The sequence below is a fragment of the Rana temporaria genome, chromosome 4 (assembly GCF_905171775.1).
Source record: "Rana temporaria chromosome 4, aRanTem1.1, whole genome shotgun sequence".
Lineage (NCBI taxonomy): Eukaryota > Metazoa > Chordata > Amphibia > Anura > Ranidae > Rana > Rana temporaria.
In genome coordinates, this window is record NC_053492.1 from 464859100 (window position 1) to 464862891 (window position 3792).

The 3792-nt window shown below is 48.0% G+C and overlaps 1 protein-coding gene across 1 annotated transcript; it reads left to right on the forward strand.

Annotated features, from left to right (window-relative positions):
* Window positions 1-1058: 1058 nt before the first annotated feature.
* On the forward strand, window positions 1059-3269 carry LOC120935472 (serine/threonine-protein kinase psk1-like). Its single transcript, XM_040347525.1, has 3 exons — window positions 1059-1358; window positions 1547-1678; window positions 2823-3269. Exons 1-3 carry the CDS (start codon window positions 1113-1115, stop codon window positions 2979-2981), a joined length of 537 nt encoding a protein of 178 aa, XP_040203459.1. The 5' UTR covers window positions 1059-1112; the 3' UTR covers window positions 2982-3269.
* Window positions 3270-3792: the final 523 nt, after the last annotated feature.

Consider the following 3792-nt stretch of genomic DNA (forward strand, 5'->3'; position numbering starts at 1 on the left):
GAAATTTTTACGTCGTTCGCGAATACGGCCGGACGTAATTTACGTTAACATCGAAACCAATGACGTCCTTGCGACGTCATTTGGAGCAATGCACGCTGGGAAATTTTGCGGACTGCGCATGCGCAGTTCGTTCGGCGCGGGGACGCGCCTGATTTAAATATTATACGCCCCCTACCCGGCGAATTTGAATTCGGGCCGGGGATTTACGCTACGCCGCCGCAACTTTACAGGCAAGTGCTTTCTGAATAAAGCACTTGCCTCAAAAACTTGCGTACTTTACTTAACGTAAATCAGATAGGTTACGCGGATCTAAAGATCCGCTAACCTATCTGAATCCGGCCCTAAACCTTTAGTTTGGCTCAGCAGCTGTCCAGTCCTGGGGGTCTGTCAGGATAAAAATCACTTCTTCTAATTTTCCTTCTTTGTTATTGTGCCCCGGCAGACACTTATAGCTCTGTGTGCATAGGGGGTGAGTCTGGACAAAATGTAATGGCTACTTTGTGACCACTACACAAAGGAGTAAATTAAGTCAAATGTATTAACCACTTAAGGGCCAAGCCTCTTTTTGAGATCCGTTGTTTACAAGTTAAAATCATTTTTGTTTTGCTCGAAAATTACTTAGAGCCCCCAAACATTATATATTTTTTTCAGACACCCTAAAGAATAAAAAGGCTTTCACATTGGGATTGCAGATGAGGCTTCGCTCGAATAACACCCCAGTGTGAAAGGGGCCTAAGACCCATGGGCGGAAGTGATGTTTGACGTTGCTTCCGTCATCCAATGTTATGGAGTCGATTGGGGGCTATCTTTCCCTCACTTGACTCCATGTCTCACAGGGCAAAGGACCCGATCGTCTCCGTTGCTACTGATGGCTCCGATAAGCATCGGAGAACACCAAGGAGCGGCAGGGGTGGCACCTCTCCTGCCGCCGATAAAAGTGATCTTGTGGCGAATCCGTTGCAGAGACCATATCTGAAAGCGGACCACCGGCCGTTTAGAAACATACTGTGTGCTATCTGCTGCCATAACAACGGTATTTAACGTCAAACAGCCACCATATAACGACGGCTGGCAGTTAAAGATGAAAACATTTGTGTGGAGGCTTGTTGTAAATGTTGTTGTTGTTGTTTTCCAGCCAGACATGTCCTGATCCTTCTCTCTCTCTGATTTTCCTGCAGATATTTAATAAACAGCCATTTGACAAAGATGTGGACTATTTCGCGTTGGGGGTCACATTATTTGAGGCAGCCTTTGGGACTTATCCATTCGACAAAAACAATCCTCGAGGTTCCATATCCTGTGAATCACCATATTACCCCGTCGGTGCCGAATGTGTCTTAGTGGACTTTCTGAACAAGGTAAGTTAGTCCCAGCGGGACAAGCTAAATAGAAATATAGGCTCAGCCAATGAGTCTGTGTGCTTTAGAAATGCGGTTTGCGTTTTGTTTGAAGCCGCAGGTATTTATAAATAGCCTTCTTAGCATTTTCATACAATTAATGTCATCTTTATGTGTCTGTTTTCTCCCCCCCCCCCCCCCCCCTATAGCTCCTATGCAAAGACCAGAAAAAACGCAAGGCATATATTGCTAATATACGGAAGCACCGACTTTTCAGAGGAATAAATTGGGAACAGCTGGAGGCAGGGGAGACGCCCGCCCCATTTTCTGCATGTCGGAAGGTAAGTAACAATTTAAGCATTGTGCATGGGTCCCATCTGGCCAGTCTCTTTACACATGGCTGGGGCCCATCATGACACTTTGGGGGAGTTCATAGAGGAAGAAATTACATTTGTGAGATGTATCATTGTGCTTAAAGACAAGCCGTCAGGACCAGATTCATGAAAGCAGGTTGAATATTCCATCTATTAGAATTGTGCACCATTTTTATTTCCCACATTCAATTTACTTGAATCTGACTCATCAGTTTGTGAGCCGGGGGGGGGGGTGGAGTCAAGCTCTGACAGCGTTGTCTCCCAACTCCTGAGTGTGTATGACAGCATCATATAACAGAGCTCCATACATGCTTTTTACTTAGTTACAGGGCTCTGTTAATTAATATGTTGTGCACTGGCAGACCTCAGGAGAGATCTCACCCCGACTCTCAATCTGAAGACTCGTGGGAAAAGAGAAATAAGGGGACAAGTATTAACCTTTAAGGCCCCGTACACACGACCAAACATGTATGCTGAAACTGGTCCGCGGGCCAGTTTCAGCATACATGTTCGGTCGTGTGTAGGCGCGAGCGGGCAGGATTCCAGCAAACATTTGTCCGCCGGGCCTTTTCCCAGCAGACAAATATTCCTGGACGTGTTTTAAAACCGTCCGCTGGAATCCTGCCCGCTCGGACATGTACGGTCGTCAGTACAGACCTACCGTACATGTCCGAGCGCCCGCCGTCCCTCGCATGCGTCGAATGACTTCGACGCATGCGTGGAAGCCTTTAAATGGCAGGCCCGCTCACATCGCCGCGGCGACGACGCGGACACGCCCCGCGTAATGTTTACGCGCGGACTTCTGTACGATGGTTAGTACAACCATCGTACAGAAGCCCTCTGGCAGGCATGTACGGTGAAAACGGTCCGACGGACCGGTTTCATCGTACATGTTTGCTCGTGTGTACCCGGCCTGAGAAGTGAGTTTGCACAACTTTAATAGTGAAGAGCCATATCCTTGCTTATGCACAGTGGTGACCGGTATATGACATCTCACAATCATATGGACTTGGATGGCCCATAGAGGTGGGGAAATGGCCCTATGAGGTCATAGAGGGATTTCTTCTATTTATTCATGGATTCTCATTGTTCTCCCTTTTTCCTTTTTTAGAACCTCGTAGAAGAAATGACGAAGACGACAATCGATCTGTATGGGGGTCTGAACTATAATTGTTTTGGTGAGAGGGAACAGGCATTGTTCCTGGGCTTTTCATTTATCAGCGATGAATGGAAAGCCATACAGAAACTGAAGACCAAAAACACCAGATAAAAGAAGAATCTAAACTGAAGACGATACAAGTTTTAGCTTATGAAAACCGTACACAAAACGTGTCACAAAAATGTGGGAGGCCAGGCTGGACCTGTAAGGGAATGGAGACCGAGTCTTTAAGGGAACTAGGCCGAGTCTACAAGAGGGTCAGGAATACAGATTGCTGGGTTGTGGAAGGATTCTGCAGGGAAGCAGGGATGATAGGATAAGTCTGCCAGAGGGAAGAGAGAAGTCTTTTAGGGAAATGTCTGGGGGGACACTTCCCTTATCTCTTGCCGGGGAAAGTCTGCCAGGAAGATTGGATGAGTCTGCCAGAGAGAAGAGATAAATCTTCTAGGGAGGTGTCTGGGGGGACACTTCCCTTATCTCTTCTCTCTGGCAGACTCATCCTATCTTTCAGACAGACTTTCCCCTGCACTCTGGCAGACTCATCCCTGCTTCCCTGCAGACTCATCCCTGCAGACTCATCCCTGCTTCCCTGCAGACTCATCCCTGCTTCCCTGCAGACTCCTTCCACAACCACGCAGACTCAGCCTACTTCCCTCAAGGACTCAGTCCCCATTCCCTCACAGTTCCAGCCAGGCCTCCCACTACAGACTGAAATTTATCACACGTTTTGTATCAGTTTGCCATAAGCTCCAATTTGTCTTCAGCTGCGCCGTACGCTTAGGGCCAGCGCTTCCGCTAGGTAATGCGCCGGAGGCAACAGTGATAGGGGGGACCAGGAGGGAACAGTGATAGGGGGGACCAGGAGGGAACAGTATTAGGGGGGACCAGGAGGGAACAGCGATAAGGGGGGACCAGGAGGGAA